Source organism: Mytilus edulis, chromosome 1 (assembly GCF_963676685.1).
Source record: "Mytilus edulis chromosome 1, xbMytEdul2.2, whole genome shotgun sequence".
Lineage (NCBI taxonomy): Eukaryota > Metazoa > Mollusca > Bivalvia > Mytilida > Mytilidae > Mytilus > Mytilus edulis.
This window is the reverse complement of record NC_092344.1, coordinates 56,193,034-56,212,693: the sequence shown is the minus strand read 5'-3', so window position 1 is coordinate 56,212,693 and position 19,660 is coordinate 56,193,034. Positions and strand designations below refer to the sequence as shown.

Below are 19,660 nucleotides of genomic sequence, written 5' to 3'. Positions count from 1 at the left end.
GGGGAGGCACTCTACTGTCTCCACACGGCACTAAAGACAAACTCTGTAAAAAATAAAATTGAGAATGGAAATTGAGAATGTGTCAAAGAATCAACAACCTGACAATAGAATGAACTAGAGAAGTTCTCACTCATACACACACTCAATAATCTAGTATATTATAAGAGCATAAACCTGAAGCATGTTGAGGCACTCTACTGTCTCCACACTGTTTGTTTATATTTATTGGCACTTTTGGCTATTCTGTGGTGGTCATATTTTATTGGTGGATGAAGCAGGAACATCCAAAGAGAACTGCTAACATGTGCCAGGAAAACTGACTATAATAGTCACTTAAGATTTGGAGTCCAATGCACCTGCCTAATGCTGGATTCATAGGCGGATCCAGGGAGGTCTGGGGGGCCCGCGCCCCCCCTTTTGTGGGAAAAATTTGGTTGATTATATTGGGAATAATTGAAGCATGACTGGAGCGGGCCCTGCCCCTTAGGTCAGTCAGCGGGGCCCCCTTAGGAAAAGTTCTGGATCCGCACTGGGATTTGAGTGTTGACAGACTAGTGAACCAGTAGTTGATCTACAACTAGACTCCTCATCACCTTATATTTTTACATGTAATATCTATAATGATACACTTCTGGTGTTTTTAAAAAGAGTGCATATTGTGTTTCCTACGTTCCAGTATTGTTATGTGCATAATTTTACCTATAATTTTAGGACAGCTATAAAATATATATGATATCTATACAAAATTAAATGCTCCTTTAAGCTTGTGATTTTTACTGTAATAACTTAATCGAGATAAATTTAAACTTGTCTTTACCGATATTTTTTTTAAATGCCGAATTATTTGTTCACAAAGATACCACTGACAGGTTTTTAAACTATTTACATCACCGTGTTAGAGTATATAAATTATCTATTAAATAGAAACACATTAATTTTCAACAAAAACTCTATTTACTGCACACATCTTTTAAAAATGAAATTTACAGTGAAAGGAATGTTTACCTTTAATATCTAACCGGATTAAAAGTAATTATTTAAGTATGTAACAAATTGTTTGGGTTTAATGATCCAAAATACTAATAAATGATGTAAAAGTTAGTAAATTTAAAGCAATCATCATGCACTTTTGTAACCATCAGGACATTACATAAAAATACTGATATTCAAGAATTTTTTTAAATATATTAAACGTTTGAGTTGTTCGTTACTTAGGGATAAATTGTAATTGTTATTTGTATTTTTTTTGTTTTGCCGAGGTGTCAAGGGAGGATAAAATGTACATTACTCTTATCATGCTTATCAATAACAGGAGTGATTAAGAGACCAACATTTGTTTTCTAAATCCTTTGTCAACAAACAGAAACTGGGTAGTATTAATCGGTATCTCCATGGTTAGGAAGATGAATAAATTGAAAATAGAAATGGGGAATGTGTCAAAGAGACAACAACCTGACCAAAGAGCAGACAACAGCCGAAGGTCACCAACTGGTCTTCAATGCAGCTAAAAACTCCCGAACCTAAAGGCGTACTTCAGCTGACCCCTAAACAAAAATGCATACTAGTTCAGTGATAACCTATTCCAGAAACATGTTCTGTACGTTACTCTGGAAAATGTAATCATATGTTTGGGTTTTCTGTCGCTGATAGACTACCAAAAAATGATGATACCATCCACTGCCAAATAGCAAATGTTTTGAAAGGCATAAAAAAAAAACCTGATAACTTAGAATTTGTTTGCCAAAGTTCATAAATATTACGATTTTACTAAAAGTGAGGTTTCAACTCCCTCAGGTTAAACTGACCTTAAAAATGCAATATAAAATTTAGAGATGTTGTTTTATTGCAAAAGAGACAACTATCTAACAGAGTTCAAATGACATAGATTTAAGGAATTATAAGTTACAATACCAACTTCAACAAGGAGCAAAACTCATACTGTTGGCTGTTTTGAATAGGCCAATTGGGTTTAAAGCTCTACAATTTTTCTGGGCTTTGTACTTTTGATCTCGTTGATACATTTGAACATAAATAATTGAATTACAAATGCAGGTTGTTAACGAATACTTTTTTAATAGATTTATGATATTTGTCATAAACTTTCGGATCAAGAAAATAATGTTGGAGAGTTATGTCATCAAATCTGCTCTGACGTTTTAATGATGAATTTGGAAGGTTAGTGTGATAAACATTGTGCTACTCGTGATAGAGTTGAGGGGACATGTTGTGAGTGCGGGTGTGAAACATCCATATATAGACCATGTGGAAAGATTATAACTACATGTATCTTATAATGGTCAACTGACATATTCTACAACAACAAGCAACTCCTACATGTAACTCCAAAAATATGTACAGCACTTTCTAGGAACTACACACACGTACAAATGTACCGTAATTCACTGACAAACTGTTAACAGTAAAACTACAATGTATTTGTGATGCTGATTTTGAATGTTACTATCAAACTGTGGTTGCCATTATAATTTGTGAACTTATAAAAGTACCAAGGGCAGGAGACCTGTTTTTGTACAATAAACTTGATTTGATGCATGCTGAATTTGGGAAAGATTATTGATTTGAAAGTACATCTAGTATCTCTACAAAATCAGGAGCAATCCCCCTAGATCAACAGTGATTCATTCAAAACCACTCTGTAAGAATGATGTTTAAGCCTCAATCACTATACAATGTATATATGTGTGTACTACATATTGCAAATTCAGACATTCCTGCCTACAGATTAAATATATATAGTTTATTTGTCCTCATTGTATAAAAAATAATTAATAAATCAATTGTGTCTACCATATGACCCCTACCTTCCATTCTTAGTTTAAATCCAATCCAAATTTAGATTATAAATTCTTCTATTTTCTTCCTTTAAAAATGACTTGATCATTTAAAAATTACTCCATTGTTCTTAAACACTAATTTTCAGCACAGTTATCATTTTATGAATTTTAAACAAAAGATCATTATTTCGAAAAATAATTTCTAGCACAGGTACGAACAGGTTGTCATGAACAGGTAAAGTTTGCTACCATTTCATTATCAGTGTTGCCAATTCCCTCGGCAAACATATAGGAACAACTTATACTAGGTTGTCATGTAGCTAATTTTATCTATATCTAATAAGTGGGGTTTATATAGGTATAAAAGACTTTCTGTTTCTCTGACTAAAGAATTTATTACAAATGTTTCAGATTTTATTTCATTTGAAGTAGTACAATTTGTTATCACAACTCTAAGTATTGGTATGTTTGCTTTGTTTACCAATACTGTTTAAACCAAACATAGATATATAATGATTTGTTTCAATGGAAAGTTGTTGTAAAATATTTTATAATTAGTTTCCAATCTTAGGTTTGAGTGTCAAAATATTTTAATAAACATTACAAAAATTAAAAGATTAATGGCAAATATACTGTTATTAATAGTGCAAAAAAGAAATCTTACAAAAGTTTTAGAATCGGCTATAAATAGTATCCTATTTAGTGTTTAAAACAAATGTTACTTATCTTTGAAGGCTTAACAAATATTAATAATTTTCAATAATTACTATAATTAGAATAGGATCACGATGAGGTTAACTTATTTGTAATTTTCTAAAAAAAAAATGTCCATTTATTTTTCTTTTGTATTTTTAAGGACAATCTGATAAAATATTGCACAATTAAATATCACAGGTCACCATTGATGATACCAGTTTTCACAAGAAATTTTTAAATCCACAGGCCCATTATAATGGCTCAGTTTTAGAAAAGTTTTAAACAGAATCTGTTGGCCTGTTTAGATGATTTTCTCAAACATTTCAAATTCTAGATCACAAAATGAAATCTAAGGATTATTACACATATATCTTTTTAGTACTAAATGGGTATTTAAATAATGGTATTAAGAACTTATTTGGGAAAATTGAAAAGAATCATGAAAACATTGACAATTAACATGATTAAACGTTGCAGATAAAAATTAAGAGTCAACTTTTATAAGGTGATCGATGATTGGCAATAAGTTACAAAACATGACAAAGATAAAATGTAAAAAAAAAAGAAAATTAGCGCATTTGTTTAGTCTTTATTACTGATTTCTGTCAATGACCTTAGGGATGTTTACCGGTAGTTTGAAATGGTAAATTTGCTTAAAAAATCATTGTTACAATTTAATGTAAAACTGATTCACTTGGTTCATGCCAGAAGAAAATTACAGATCAAAATTCATTGACAATGAAACTTTACCAGCTGGCAATTAAAATTTAGCTTTCTGTAATGTTGCACCATATAAATATTTTTGAATGAAACATGATACAGGTTTACAGGGATAAATGTACACATAAAATTATGATTAAATACTATTTACATAAGCTGTATTCCAACTTTTATTGACTCAGGAATTGATGATTTAGAGATTGACAAATAGTATAACACCTTTGACCAGTCAGGGGTGTATACTCTTGACAATTTTATGTTTGGCTGTCTTTTGGTTATTTATGCTGTTGGGTTGCCTGCCTCATTGACTTATACCCCACATCATCTTTCATTCATATAAAAAATTACCAAAGTTTTTCCATGCATTCAAATTATTTCTGTATCTCAAACATCTTACAATTTTGAAGACTTATATATACATGATATACATTTGTATATTGGTATTTAAAAATACTTGACCCATAAATTTCAACATGATATCATAAAATCATCATCTACAAAAGTGTCAACTGTCAAATATTGATGTTATTAAATCGCCATTCTTCTACCTCAACAAGTGATAAGGGTATATAAAACCATTTCAAATAGATATAAATCTAACAAAAGATCTAGTCTATCCCCATTGCCCATCCTCTTTGCAGAAATTTTGAATTTAGTACTTATATATAATCAAGGATTTGTATAGTAAGTATACATGTACTATACAAATCCTTGATATAATTATATAACTTAGGCGGCTCGCGGGTCTAAATCAACTTTTTTTTCTAATATAGGATTTATCTATTTTTTTCTATAAACAAAGTTAATGTACAGCTTGTTTGATAACAATTATACAAAATATAGGTCCCCGATGAGTTAAAAAAGATATTTCAATTTAAAAGTTAAAAAAATGACATTTTTGCACCAATTAGGGAGATAATTTGGAGCTTTTTCAATGATAAAAACATTTCTAAAGTCATCTGTGGCCAAACCAAATCGATTTGTCAGGGTGATTTTTGTACCATATCATAAAGTAATAACTGATAGTGTAATACATCAAATTTGTAATGAAAAAACAAATGTTTAATTTTTTGCTGATTTTTTTGTACCTGCGAACCGTCCTTAAAACAACTAATTTCCTTGCTAATAATTAAAGCATTTCTGAAAAAAATGATACATTTGTTTTTACAACACATCAAGAATTGGAATTTGATTTGTATGATTTTAACTATGGTAGCCAAGAAAGAGTTTTACAAGTGCCAAAACTGTATCAGCAGTAATGGTTACCCCAGTGTTTCTTGAGAGTAGAAACATGTACATGTACAGTACAAGGTACATGTACATGTAATGCAGAGCAACAGATAAAACATCTAAACCATTTACATTTATATATAAAACATGACCATCACTCAGTCTCAACACTGGCTACAGGACCACCATTCCAGGCCTATAAAATTTCTTTCTGGCCTGTACAAGTTTCTACAACATGTATAACCAATAAAATACATACAAAAGTTTTCAAAAAAATGAGCGTCACGCCAGTGATTCAAAGTTTATCATGAAGACTGCAACAGAATACCAAAGATGCCCTAAATCTTGAATGATTGAATAATATTGACATTAAAAAAAAAATATGTGTTAATGCCTTTACAACCTCTATAGTTACTTACATATTATGATCAACATGTTTATCCAACAAAAAAATATTGTTAACATTTTACAGGTTCAACGCATACTTTCACAAATTCGACTAAATATCAATTTCTTAGTGGAAGTACCAAACATGCCATAAGTTAATTACAAATTTCATTAAATATTTATTACATAGATCTTGTCTTATTATTGGTGCCAGGTAAAAATTAATCAATAAAGGGTACCTGTATGCCAATTAAAACAGGCGTGTAATATGTTTAATAAATAATTCATTAACAAAATAGAAAAAAAGTATCTTGTTGAATTTTACTAACTTTTTATCTTCAAAATACAAGAATTTTTAACAATGCACATGTATCTGTTTGTTTCCTAGCTGAGATAAAAGAAATGTGTTCGATATAATAAGTTATCATAAGTTTTGTATCAATTTTAGTAATATGGACTATCAAAAGGGATATTTCCAAATAAATACAAAAACTACAAAAGAAAAAATATTTCAAAGAGTTATCTCCCTTTTTGAAATTGGTTCAACTGTTCAACATTATATTCATATATATATATATTCAAGTGAATTCTGGTTCTTTTTGAAAATCACTTTTAGATCAATTCTTTAGAAACATAATGATTCAAAAATATTTAAACTTCTATACAATGCCCTTAGCAGAAGATTATTTACTTTTCATTTACTTGTACAATAGCTCAATTTTGAATTTGATCGAACTTTTTGTTTAGTCTATTCATGCAGCTGTATGCAGTTTTATATACTACAAAATGTACAAATGTAGGATTGGAAAGTGTGATTTTTATCTTAGTTTAATACAAGAAAACTGATCGAAATCAAATATTCAATAAACTTCAGCATGTCAATGATGTAACATGTGTAAAAAAGAGTTCCTGGTATTTTATAAACACTTATAGAAAATAAATTTAAACCAGTCAAAAAGTGCATACCCTCAATGATCCATTAAAAAGAGTGCCTCTTTTTACTGTTCATCCTTTTTTCTAAGAGGAAACCAAAACTTAAATGTCAAAGTGTGTAAAACTTTAAGCAATAATCATAAATCGTTTATGAGATATGGCGCGACATGTGAAAACCAACCCCCCCCTTTTTTTTTTACAAAAAACGCAATTACTCTAAAATAAAATTTTGAATCATCACCAAAAAGTATACAGATCTTTGGATTAATATAATTAAGAAGTGTGTGAAGTTTAAAGAGTGCCCTCTACAATAATCAGAAATCGTTTTTTAGATACAGTGTGACATGTGAAAAATACACACCCCTGTTTTAGTTATTAAGTCCTGTAACTCAAAAAAGCTTAAATCCTATTTTCACCAAAAAGTATACAGATTGTTTGAGCATATTAAGAAACAACTATGTTAAGTTTCATGAAATTTGGATAAGTGGTTCTCAAGTTAAGGTGCGACATGTGGACCCCAGACAGACTGACACCGCACATTTGTATACCATAATACGTCCCGTCAAAATTTTGACAAGCGTATAAAAAGACAACCGTAAACCAGCTTACAATGTGCAAACTAAAATATGTAGTCGGTTATTATTCGTTTCGTTTTGGTGTATCTATCAAAACACTGTTTTACATAAGGATGGAACTGTTTTACTTTCAAAGTCGTATTATAGTGATATATATTATGTACGGATTTCGACTCTCACCATATTTTTTCTTCTTTTACACATGCTTTTCAAACATCATGTCTAAACATACACAAGATTCTAAAAAAAAAATTGTGTGATCTAAACTTATTTTAACTATTGACGGTATTGTGACGTGTTCTTAAATCCTTTACAAGCAGTTTCAGCTTCTCCTTGATGATTGAAAACAGGTTTTTGCCAAGAAAATACAGCAAATGACCACACACGATTTGAAATCACCAGAGTTTCATTAGACCTTTAAAACAGTTACAAAAAGTTTTTTTACCTGAAATTTTGTGGGAAGAAGGGGGTGCAGACTAGTACTACATGTATGTACCAATGCGAACTATACAAGCCAGAATAAGGTAAATATTAATACTTTTTATAGTTAAAGCTAATATATTTAGGCATTGTAAGTTGACACAGGAATTGACAGGATGTGGTTTTTTTTTATCTGATTGTCCATAAAATAATTATTTTTGAATTTTTGAACTACATGTAAGATACATTTGTTATGTATTAGCTATAGGTTGCCAAATTTGAAAGGAGAATTGAAATCCATTTTTTTTTTCATTTTACCGGACTAAAAAAATCTTAAATATGATCAGTATTTATGGTATTCTAATGAATCTACACATTATTTTGATACTAAAATTTTGATTCAACTGTTGTTGGTTATATTATATTTTTTCCTTCCATCAGCTCTTCAGATTGGTACTTTACAAATAATTTTAATAATAACTTGATTAAAGCAGATTAACCCTAATATTATAAATAGTGCTAATTGATGAAAAAATCAGGAAACTTGTCATTTATGAGGTGGGTCGGAGGGGTCCTGATCCTGAACTTAAAAACATTTTAGAAATTTAAATCCGGACATCCCGAAATTTGAAAAAGAATTAATACCGGCTCCCGAAAGGGTCAATCTTGAAATCCCAAGCTTAAAAACACCTGATCATGACGTCCCGAAAAAGGTCTTGCACCCCCCTTCATTTATGCCAATTGACCTTAAGACACTAGCTGACAATACGGTCCACCTTAACCAACTCTACTAATTTCTTAATACATGTACAAGTAATATTTTCTCATATGGATGATGATGTAGAATATGTTCCAAGATATTTAGATATATATGCAGTGGAAGATATATAGACATTTTTGAAATGGGGTTTGAACAATACATGTATGTACCCATTCAAAAGCATTGATCTTTAAGAAACGGTGGTTCTGAACCCCTCCCTGGATCCGCTACTGATGACACATGTTACCAGGACAGGATCAGAGGATGGGTGGGACACATAATTTTTTCTTGACTACTGTTACCCAGAGTATATGGATACTTGAACGTCTGACAGTTTGAGCATTAAGTTGAATTAAATGTTATATAAGCAGACGAAATTATCATTCAACATTGTAATAATTTATCTTTTTATGTTCGATCCTGCGAATCATTTGGGGTCCCCCTGAAATATTATCAAATGTAAATCTTTATTAGACTTGAATTGGTGTATTGTCGTTCTAGGTGAAATAGGAATGCTTTCTTTGATTGACATTCTCATTTAATTAGTTCTTACCATTGAATTTTATCTTACTAATCTTATTTACTCTTGCCGCCTGGGGTCCGCCATATTGTAAACAACAGCATTGTTTCTCGGGAAACTTTGGTCACGTGATAGGAGAACCTGCAGTCGCGGCAAATACAAAACTACCAATTTTTATGCATGCTTATTTTTAAAAGAAGACAGATTTTCTTTTAGAGATTACTATTAGAGTGTTTGTTTCTTTGCCTTTTTTATATTCCTATATAATTTATTTGCTAAAATTCTGAATAAAGACAACCAAAACGGTCGGTAATAATTATGAGACAGTCACACCAGTACTGGTATAGCCACGGTATCATGACTGAGCAGAGACATATAATACATATATGTCTCTGGGTATAGTAAGTATTTGATTGGGATAGAGATCCGTTTTAAATGATTATAGATATCAGACATGAAGCCCTTGCTGTTGAAAGATGTTATAGATAGTATATCTCAAGTTGAGATACACTTATTGCCAATTTCCTAATTTTACTATTTGTTGGACATTCAAAGTAGAAGTAATTAAGGTCTACTGTAAAAAATAATCATAATTTCGAGCATCTGAAATTGAACTAGTGCACATGCACAGAAAACACAACCCTAAACAAGAATGTGTCCCAAGTACACGGATGCCCCATCCGCACTATTATTTTCTATGTTCAGTGGAACGTGAAAATGGGATAAAATCTCTAACTTGGCATTAAAATTAGAAAGATCATATCATAGGGAACCATGTTAACTAAGTTTCAAGTTGATTGGACTTCAACTTCATCAAAAACTTCCTCGACCAAAAACTTTAACCTGAAGCGGGACAGACGGACGAACAGACGAACGAACGAACGGACGGACGCACAGACCAGAAAACATAATGCCCATATAAATTGGGCATAGAAAGCAAAGCATATCAACAAATATATATAAGTAAATGAGAAAGAAAGTAAAAAAAAATGAAAACCGAATAAAGAAAGCAGTCGGAGTTCATATATCTCTCATTGGCAATGATTGCAAAACACATGTTTGTATATATATGCATGACACATTGACATTCTTTGACACTCACAAATTAAATCGAAAAAAATCCAGAATTTCCCTTTTTTTACCTAACACAAGAATGTGGTCGGATGCATTTATTATCGGTATATTAACAAGCCGGACGCAACAACTTGATGTATGTAATAGTGATATAGTTCACCCAAGATATATCGTAGGAAAAGGGTGTGAGGAATACAAAATGTTGGTGTCAAGCATTTTTGTAATGGCGATTTGTTGTCTAGCTTCTGGAGATGAATGTTCTGTGGATGATGGTAAGTCGATAGAACTAATAAGGTAATTGTAACAGCTTTAGACCAATAAATCAATTATCATGGTCTTAATAATAATTCAAAAAAAGAGTCAATAGAACTGACAATAAGACTACGAACAAGTAACATTTGGAAATTAGTATGGCGTTCATATCACTGAACTAGTATATATTTGTTTAGGGGCCAGTTGAAGGACGCCTCCGGGTGCGGGAATTTCTTGCTTCATTGAAGACCTGTTGGTGACCTTCTGCTGTTGTTTTTTTCTATGGTCGGGTTGTTGTCTCTTTGGCACATTCCCCATTTCCATTCTCAATTTTACCTTTTAAAGACATCTATAATATACATTGTTATATTAAAAAGTCGTTGAAAATAGAATAGCCGACAATACAAAAATGAAATACTTGATAAAACATCTGATACATTTAATATAACAACCAAGTCTACTATATTAATTATCACTAGATAAAAATTACCACGTAAAGTTGAATAAAGGAAAAAGTACTTTGAAATATCAACCTTAAAACATGTACAGTCAGTATATGGTAATTTGAGTCATTATCTTAAAAAGACAGTGTTTATTAATAATTGTAATCATAGAATGGACAGAAACTGCTATTTTAACAACGGCGAGTTAGATAGGGGACATTTGTCAGGGATAAAGAATTTCAGTTAGTAAAGTCTTTGCTTAGTTTTTTCTAAGCCCTATATGGAATAAGTACTCAAAAGGTTCAACTCCTGTTTCTGTGAAAGAACAAGCAGGACATGCAACTCCTGACATTTGACTGGCGACTACGCTTCGTTTGCTCACTGGCCAAAGACATGCAAGTATAAAAAATCTATGAACAAATCCCATGGCAAGCACCTATAGAGATATTTTACCGACTTCTGACAATTTCTTGTATTGTGATCATCATTTGATATTACTAAATTGAATTTTAACCAAGACTGAGCCGCCTTTGCGTGCATGGACAGATCCTGTATTGCAGTAATCTAACTTATTTCTTGGTTGTTGGTAGGTATAAAATTGAGAATGGAAATGGTGGAATGTATTAGGTACAACAACCCGACGAAAGAGCCGAAAACATCCGAAGACCACCGTTGGATCTTCAACACAGCGAATAAATCCCGCAACCGAAGGCGTGCTTCAGCTGATCCCTAAACCAAAAATATGTGATAGACTGTTCAGTGATAATGGAGGTCATACTTAACGAGCACTTAACTCCGAGATATATAAATGAACTAAAACCAAAAAGCATACACGACTAACAAAGGCCAGATTCTCGTGACTTGGACAAGGCGCAAACATGCGACGGGGTTTAACATGTTTTTCGAGATCTCAACCCTCCACCTATACCTCTAGCCAATGTAGAAAACATGACAAACACACAGCAATACGCACAGTAAATTTTAGATCAAAAGACGTCAAGAGTCCGATGTCAGAATAGGGTAACAAAAGAAACTAAGCAAAATGACAATGACAATGATACATAAATTAACAAAAGACTACTAGCTGTTACTGACATGCCAGCTCCAGACCTCAATTAGACTGATTGAAAGGTTAAGTCTTCATCATATGAATATGAAGCACAATCCTTCCCATTATGAGTTTAATATCATACCATCATGCATAAAATATACGAGAAGAGCAAAACCCATTTCATACCTAGTTTAGATTTGAAAAGTACAGACTTCATCTTCGTGACAACGAGGGTGGTATTTAACGACATTAACATTGACCTTTGAGGGTCTTGCACGGTCGGATATCTTCGCTCAGGATACTTTATTAACCCCAGATTATAATCATATCGTTTCACCTTGTTTGTGCTTTGAGAAACACGACGGGTGCCACATGGAAAGCAGGACCTGCTTGTTCGTCCGGAACACCGTAGATTGTGTTGTTGTTTGCTTGTTTGTTTGTTTGTCTGTCTGTTTGTTTTGTTGTTTTGCAATGCAAAATAATTTTTGTACTTTGCTGCATCCACTTTAATGTCAAAAGTGATTCATGAGTTATACTGAATTTATTGTGCAACAATTTATTAAGTTTTACGGCGTTATTATTATTTCAGATAGGTGTACATTATGATAATCAGTTGTACATTATATTAACAAAGTGACGAAGAAGAACGATACATGATCACACATAGTAGTTTAGTATCGTATCAGTACTTTATTTAAAACTACCATCTTATATTTCAGGTTCTTGTAATGTCAACATTAATTTTCAAAGAAAACAGTCAGAAGTTATTGCGTTCCATGCTCGCATGTCGACTATTGTTCGGTCTCTTGCTGTTCGTCAAACGCTTATTTTCGATACGAAAATATCCAATCATGGCGATGGATACAACAAAGCGACAGGTATATTTACAGTCCCTAAAAGTGGTACCTACGTATTTGTCTGGGTTATCCGTATGCATAAAGCTGAGCATTCAATCGAGCTTGTGATCAACGACACAGTTTTTGGTTCAACCTTTCTACGGGCTAAAAATGGAGACGATGGTTCAGTAAGTAATACAGTCGTTGTGGACGTTGCAAGGGGCGATAATGTATTTGTTCGTAACCACGGTTCCTTGGTTGGAGATGGCATCATTAACAACAATCAGCATGGCAAATCAACATTCTCTGGTTGGCGTTTGGGATAAATGGTTTACATCACAAACAGATGTACGTTAGAGAGACGCATGTTATCTAACTTAATAGAAGATTATACCCTAGATATATAGAAAGCTTGATCTTTTTGAATTAAAGAAGGAATGCATTTGAAAACAAGGTTATCCATACAACATCTTATATTTTTTATTGTTGTTTTGAAATGGAACCTCATATATCTAATTATTTTTATTCTAAATATCACCACAACAATGTTAAATCTGCGAATTTGCAGAAGCAATATATTGTTTTTGCCCTCGCTGGGAATCGAACTCATTTTTTTTTCTGTCTATGAAGAATAAACATAAAAAATGTGGTGCACACAAAATAACCCACGGGTTATTGAATAAAGATAAAAAAAAAAAAAAAAAAAAAAAAAACCCACGGGTTATTATTAAGTGTGTAACATATATTTTATGTTATTTTCAAACAGTATTACAGTCATTTCTTATAATTTAATTCTAATTTCCAGAGAGGTGATACACGGCTTAAACACATATTATATTAATAACTACTATAAATAACAACACAACAATGTTAAATCTGCAAAACAAAATTTAAAGGAGACAGATTTGTAAAGGCAAATTCTTTGTTTCTGAATCCTTAATATTATTTCATTGTATAATATGTTTAATGTTGATTTATCTGAATAAATATTGTTTAAACTAACATCCACCAATCTCTCCAATTGCAATTGGTACATACAATTCATGATTTTAAAACAAGCAATATGTTCCGCTCAAATTGAAGCCAGAGCTTGAAATTAATAAATTGCTTAATGAAGCATTCTGTCACGCTGGTGTTGAAGTGAAGTATAGTACAGTGACGGATATAGTGGGAGGGGGTCCGGACCCCCTTTTAATTGACAACAAATGCTGTTCTGTGGAGACGTATGGTTGGAATACCATTTTCATATGACTTGTTTGTGTTGGACACCCTCTTTTTAAAATGGCTGGAGTCTCACCTGTAATATATCTCATTTCAACACAAGCAAACTACAGTGCATACGACATTTCAGAGCTTGGCTACATGCCTTGATTTCCTAAATAGATTGTTGCTGAACAAGTATTTATTGACATCGTCCTACGTTTTTGCCAGGTCGTTGTCAGATCATAAAGCTTTGGAATGGAAAAAAAATACTTTTATTTTTCAGGCAGGCAAATATGATATTTTTGATAGTTTATAAGCTCTGAAACATTTAACGTACTGAATTTTTCTGATTACAAAAGAAGAAAAAGTTATAAGAAAGAACAATTAAAAGCATACCAGATTAATAAGGATTGATTTATAAAAAAATGCTAATGACATATGCCAAGTCAGGAATATGGCAGTTGTTATCATATATTTCTTTTCCATGAAAATTAGCGTTTGTTCTTTTTGCACTTCTGTAATCCTGTTGTTCATTTGTTTTCCTCTTATAGTTGATGTGTTTCTCTCGGATTTGGTTTGTGACCCTGATTTAGTTTTCTCTCAATCGTCTGATGACTTTTGAACACCGGTATACTACTGTTGTCTATTTATAAGAATTATACCATTTGAAACAAACGCACTGAAGTATTGTACCATTATATATTGTTTTGGAGGTTCAAGACATTCGATATAAATTTCGTTGTAACTTCAGCTTAATTTATTCTATGTAATACGCTCTGGCTCATATCAAGACCCTTTCATAGCTGAGCTGGTAATGTTTGTCACCGCTCTTCTCTTTTTGATATGTTAACGTTATTTCTTCTGTTTGAAACTCGGAAATTTTTCAACCACTTGAAGTATCTCTTTCTAAAAATAACATAAATAAGCTATTGTTTTTGTACACATTTAAAGCAGAATTCATATTTTATCTTCATCAAAACATCTGTCAAATTCTTTAATTTCCTTACAGAATTATTACTGATGTCATGGGACATGATGAAGATAAATGTCCGCTAAAAAATGTTTTGGCCTCAAATTTATTACATCTTTAATTAAATCTGTTTTTGGGGTTGAGGATACCAAAGAAACTAGAGGGTCTTTTTCATATCTTGATATTTTCCTCGATATTGACACAGATGCATGACTTCAATCTAGAACTTATGACAAAAGGGATGGTTTTAACTTTCCAGTGGTAAACTTTCCTTTTCTCAGTAATGACATACCCTTTGCTCTTCTAATTGCGTTTGTATATTTCAAGTGCTACTATTAGGTCCTGCATTTTTATATTTTATTGACTTCATCAACAGGGATGTCATCTTTTAACAAAAACTACTTCCACAGATTTACGAGGAATAATGAATGAAAATAAACTCATCATAGATACCAGGATTAACCGACACTTCATAATTTGTTTTAGGTCGCAATGACAAATAGATGACCGATACGACACGTTTGCATCTCAACTCAATAAGTACATTTTTTCGATGTCTTAGATATTCAAATACCAAAGAGTCGTAAGTCTTATTTTAAAATTTACTATATAATATATAGCTGTAAAACTGTAGAGAACTCCAAGGTAAAGTTTATAGAACGAAAGTCATTAAAAACTGACAAAACCATACGTTAATAATAATAGTAATACCTGGACATAAATATCACACGTAGTATTTCCGTTCGTGAAATAGCAGTTTGCCATTTGCCAATTACTAAAATAACGTCATAAGAATTTCAGTTGACATAGATGACATTTAACATGAACATACAAGTTACATAGGAAAAGTTGGTTTTAAATTCAAAGTGATATTTCAGATCGATTTGAGGACGATTCTACAAAGTAATATTATTTTTCTGACGTGCAGAATTATAAAATGGGAGCAGGATTTTCAAAAGATGATGAAAATGATAGGACTGGTGCTTTATTTCAAGCAATAAGGAGAGATCGATTTCAACTTGCTACAGATTTAATTTCAAAAGGTGCAGGGGTAAACTGTATAAACTATTTCGGTAATACACCACTAATAGAAACATGTAGGAGCAACCGGACATCAAACAGGACAGGCAGTACAGTTGAATCCGAACGAGAGCGTTTTGTTTCTTTTCTTATCCAAAATGACTGTGACCTGACCAAATATGATATATATGGATGGACAGCGCTTATGTATGCCGAGAAGAATGGCCATGATAACATTATTGATATTCTGGAGAAAAAAGAACGTGGAAGTAGATGTGGTAAGAAATGCGATATTAAGATATTATGAATTAGTGAAGATTTACTTGACAAAGACTTTCAATTGAAATTTTTACATTATTTATGATCACTCTAATACGTTGCCATGTTTTCCCTCGTTTAAAGTTAAAAAAAAATAAATCAATCAATATACATGAAGAAAAACGGTTTGAGCAAATTCACGAAAAATTAAAAAAAACTCGAAGGTTTATTAAAAAGGGAAAAAGTTCATAAAATCTGCCAGAAGGAACGATCGATTTTATTAGACAAATAAACGAACAAACTGTTATATTCCTTATTTGTTACATGCATTTTCCTAACAAATGATGGATTAAACCTCTCATATTATGATCCTCGCTTCAAGATCCGCCATCTTGACAAAATTTTGCGAGAAACCCAAATAGACATTATTGGTTAACATGACAATAATTGGTATCCAGCATTAAAAATTACTAAAAAAAAACTATCATCACGTCCGAAGCACCAATATGCACCTCCGTCGAGCATAAAAACAACCAAAATCAAAAACCTGAAAGCCGGATGGATAAATACCAAAAAAAAAAAAAGTAAAATCACAAAAATACTGAACTCAGAGGAAAATCAATTTGAAAAGTCCATAATCACATGGCAAAATCAAAAAACAAAACGCATCAAAAACGAATGGACAAGAACTGTCATATTCCTGACTTGGTACAGGCATTTTCAAATGTAGAAAATGGTGGATTAAACCTGGTTCTATAGCGCTAACCCTCTCACGCTAACCCTCTCAAGCCACGCCAAGAATCGTACAACCAAAAAGGCGTGTTTTATACAATAACAAATAAGGGTAAATATATTATGTAAAATTAATTCAAACGATAAACAACGTCAGCACCTAAATCTCCGCTAACTCAACACATATGTATTTTAATTTTCGTGATTTTAAGTTAAAAGCAACTATATGCACATGATTTGTTGTTTATGCAGTTCTGATTAAGAAGAAAAACCGACATGGTTAGAAAATACAAATATTAACACCATTCCATATTTTCATTCTTGACATGGATAGAAAATACATAAAATAGCGCCAATACAAACTCAATCCAAATTATATATTCTGATAATATAACTGTCTATAAATAAAGCAAATCTATCTTAAATTTAGAAATTTACCTGTGATAATATAAACATCACAAAATAAAAACGTCACTTTTTGTGGCGTTGATCCATTCATATGTCGCGCAGATTTTACTTCGTTTGTAGTGTAATGTCGTAAATTCATGGGAGGTGTCCGTTGTTATTCTGCGGTTTTCGTGTTGTTATGTAATTTTGCATTAGCTATATATGTATTTCTCAGTCATGGGTGTTCTTTCGTTTATTTTTGCTGTCTTCCTGTCCAGCAGTGTTGTCATTTTAGCGTAGCGGTAATTTTAACATTGGCATATAAGCATGATCATTGGCTAGCCATATAACCAGGTTCAGTCCACCATTTGTCTTATAATGTCCTGCATCAGTCAAGAATATGGTAGTTATTACCTAACAGTCCGTTTCTAGGTATTCAACACCAGCCTGTATTGCTTGTGAAAAGTTATCTTTTAGGATTTTGTAACTTCCGTTTACATTTTGGGAAAAAAAAAGGAGAGACTTTCTTTGACAAAACCCTGGCGCATGAATGTTTTTCTCAGACACTGATGACGTTTGAGCAATATATATTCTCAAAACTCGAGTGAAAAAATAGAAGCGAAAGATACCAAAGGACATTCAAACGCATACGTCTTTGAAAAAAACCGAAAATATGACCAAAAGACAAACAACAGTCCTCAAAATGTAGCATAAATAACTCCAGAACAAGCAACACGCACTACCACAAAAACCTGTAATGATTTCAGATATTCCGACAGGGCTCTTTTCAACATGTGGCATCTGTCAGGTTGCTAGTTTAAGTGCACATTTGGTGATAATTGAAATTCGATGATATCCCATTCCTTGAAAAGTAGACAAGCTTGTGGTTACGACAATTCGAGCATATCCGTCGTGATCTTTGAAATAAATAACCCACAATGGTTAACCAATTTGTGATGGCGTCCGTAAAAATTTCGAAAGAATGCATTCGGTTTCAAAATCTGTTGGTATATTGCTGTTTATATAAGGAAAACTATATAATTTGAAAATTGAAATCGCCTTGTTGTCATATTCGAATGAGATATACGTGTCTATAAATGAGAGAGAGTCACGCAGTTGATTCCTGTAAAAATTCCGACAGCCAGCTGGACAATGATTAGTGTACCTCCAAATTCAACACATTTCATGTCAATGAGAATCTCCCGCATACTGATCACTTGTTCTTCGACATGAATTACAAGGGAACATAAACCTTATATACATGTATTAAAAACATTTAATTTATCATACTATTTTTTATGTAATACTTTCAGGTACACCTGAAAGAAGACTTGATATTAAGAGAAGCTTGCAGTCTTCAAAGTGAGAAGTGGTTTATAAAACTGAATGTCGTGATTTTAAATATACAATGTATTCAAAATAAAAATCCTTTTGTAATTATTAAAATAACATGTTATGTACACACTCTAGTTTAATTTTTTTTCTTCATTTTTTTCATTTTATCGATTAATTCTACATTGAATATAAACATACTATCAACACCAATAACAAAGTGTCTCGTGTACATGTATACTGTCTATATTTCCAAATGAAATGTAAAACCGGAAGTATCGTGCATTAAATGTTATGTTATTTGAAGTACAATGATGTATTCGAAACGATGACCATAACTATGTTCCAAATGTCGGAAGCAGAACTCATATCTATTATCTTCTAAAAATGAAAACAACACGTAAAATCCGAAGCACTTATTTGGATTTACATTCATAAGGAATGCAAAAGTCGTATAATTTAAAGTCAAAGATGTATAACAACTGAAACAGTTGTACGAACAAAAAGAAACGAAAGAGTTGACGCCTTAGTTTCTTTATAATTTGAAATTCATAAACGAACAATTTAAGAAAGGTTTGTTATAAATGTCGTAAATTTTATGGACGCCAGCTCGAGTTGGTCAACCGTTATGGAAATCAATATCCGATTCACAGTTGATAGCGGATAGGATCCTAATGTCGTAACTATAATTCCGTTCACTTTTCCCGAATACGACCTACCAAATTATACTTATTACCGGATTTGCACAAGCACGAGCATCACGACGGATATCACATGCGGAACAGGGTCTGTCGACCCTTCCACCTGAAAGTTTTGGCTTTTTTTAAAGTTTGGTTGTACCTGTAGAAAGTTATCAAAAGTACCAGGATTATAATTTAGTACGTCAGACGCGCGTTTCCTCTACATAAGACTCATCAGTGACGCTCATATCAAAATAGTTATAAAGCCAAACAAGTACAAAGTACATTGAGGATCAAAAATTCCAAAAAGTTGTGCCAAATACGGCTAAGGTTATCTATTCCTGGGACAAGAAAATCGAAAACTTATTACTAACAGGAAAGCACAT

At 32.3% G+C, this 19,660-nt stretch overlaps 2 protein-coding genes across 23 annotated transcripts in view; one reads left to right on the top strand and one right to left on the bottom strand.

Annotated features, from left to right (window-relative positions):
- Positions 1–9,156, bottom strand: part of LOC139485243 (uncharacterized) — a 107,444-nt gene extending 98,288 nt beyond the window's left edge. For 13 of the 22 annotated variants that reach the window (XM_071269586.1, XM_071269607.1, XM_071269683.1 and 10 more), the window contains exon 1: positions 9,070–9,143. Coding sequence is in view for 7 of the 22 variants with exons in the window: in XM_071269543.1 (XP_071125644.1) it covers positions 2,823–2,829 (7 nt within the window). In the remaining 15 variants the exon portion in view is untranslated. Of the gene's footprint in view, positions 1–2,822; positions 2,952–9,069 lie in introns of those variants that run through there. The other 9 variants (XM_071269543.1, XM_071269551.1, XM_071269559.1 and 6 more) reach the window with 2 other exon arrangements.
- Positions 9,157–10,222: 1,066 nt separating this feature from the next.
- On the top strand, positions 10,223–13,102 carry LOC139485204 (complement C1q-like protein 4). The gene is made up of 2 exons (XM_071269471.1): positions 10,223–10,382; positions 12,576–13,102. The coding sequence occupies exons 1-2, from the start codon at positions 10,310–10,312 to the stop codon at positions 13,016–13,018; spliced, it is 516 nt and encodes a 171-aa protein (XP_071125572.1). The 5' UTR covers positions 10,223–10,309; the 3' UTR covers positions 13,019–13,102.
- The last annotated feature ends 6,558 nt before the right edge of the window (positions 13,103–19,660 follow it).